The 508-nt window shown below is 44.3% G+C and overlaps 1 protein-coding gene across 1 annotated transcript in view; it reads right to left on the bottom strand.

Annotated features, from left to right (window-relative positions):
- Nucleotides 1–267, bottom strand: part of PHALS_05860 (uncharacterized protein) — a gene marked incomplete at both ends in the record, with an annotated part of 281 nt that extends 14 nt beyond the window's left edge. The window contains 2 exons of the mRNA XM_024723171.1: nucleotides 1–85; nucleotides 166–267. The exon at nucleotides 1–85 is cut by the window's left edge and continues 14 nt beyond it. Of these exons, the coding sequence (XP_024574174.1) occupies nucleotides 1–85; nucleotides 166–267 (187 nt within the window). The remainder of the gene's footprint in view (nucleotides 86–165) is intronic.
- Between the last annotated feature and the right edge of the window lie 241 nt (nucleotides 268–508).

The following is a 508-nucleotide window of genomic DNA, read 5'->3' as shown; positions in this document are numbered from 1 at the left end:
TTAGTCCTGTTGCCGATGAGCTAGAGGGAGAGCTTGCAATCTCAGCTGCCACACCCGTAAACGACCGTCGCATGTATGAAAGTTCCTGAATCAAGAAATAAAGAGCAAACAGATTCATTAGTGATGAGTACAGCGCTGCTTTCATCGCACATCCGCTACACGTACCTCGAGGATAAGAAAGGCCATCTCATCTTCGACATCAAGAGAGACAAAGGAGCTAATTTGCCGCTGAGCGCTGTCGCACGGAATTGAGACGATGCTTTCCATTCTCGGTGGATCAAAAGCGCAAATACGTTCGTAACCAGTCGCAAATAGGAAAATGAACCGTTTAGAAGCTACCAGACGGAAACTGCTTTTAAGAAACTTGTGTCAACACTAAGTACGACACGAGAAATGAGCTTTGACCTGATTCTGTACTGCATCATTGTTTGAGCCAATGAAGTTAAACAAGCTAATCATCAAACAACCAATCAAAATACAATATTCAAGACCGCGTCACTGCTTGTGC

Source organism: Plasmopara halstedii (genome assembly GCF_900000015.1).
Source record: "Plasmopara halstedii genome assembly, contig: Scaffold_292, whole genome shotgun sequence".
Classification (NCBI taxonomy): domain Eukaryota; phylum Oomycota; class Peronosporomycetes; order Peronosporales; family Peronosporaceae; genus Plasmopara; species Plasmopara halstedii.
The sequence above is the reverse complement of the archived record's forward strand: the minus strand, read 5'-3'. Positions and strand labels throughout refer to the sequence as shown.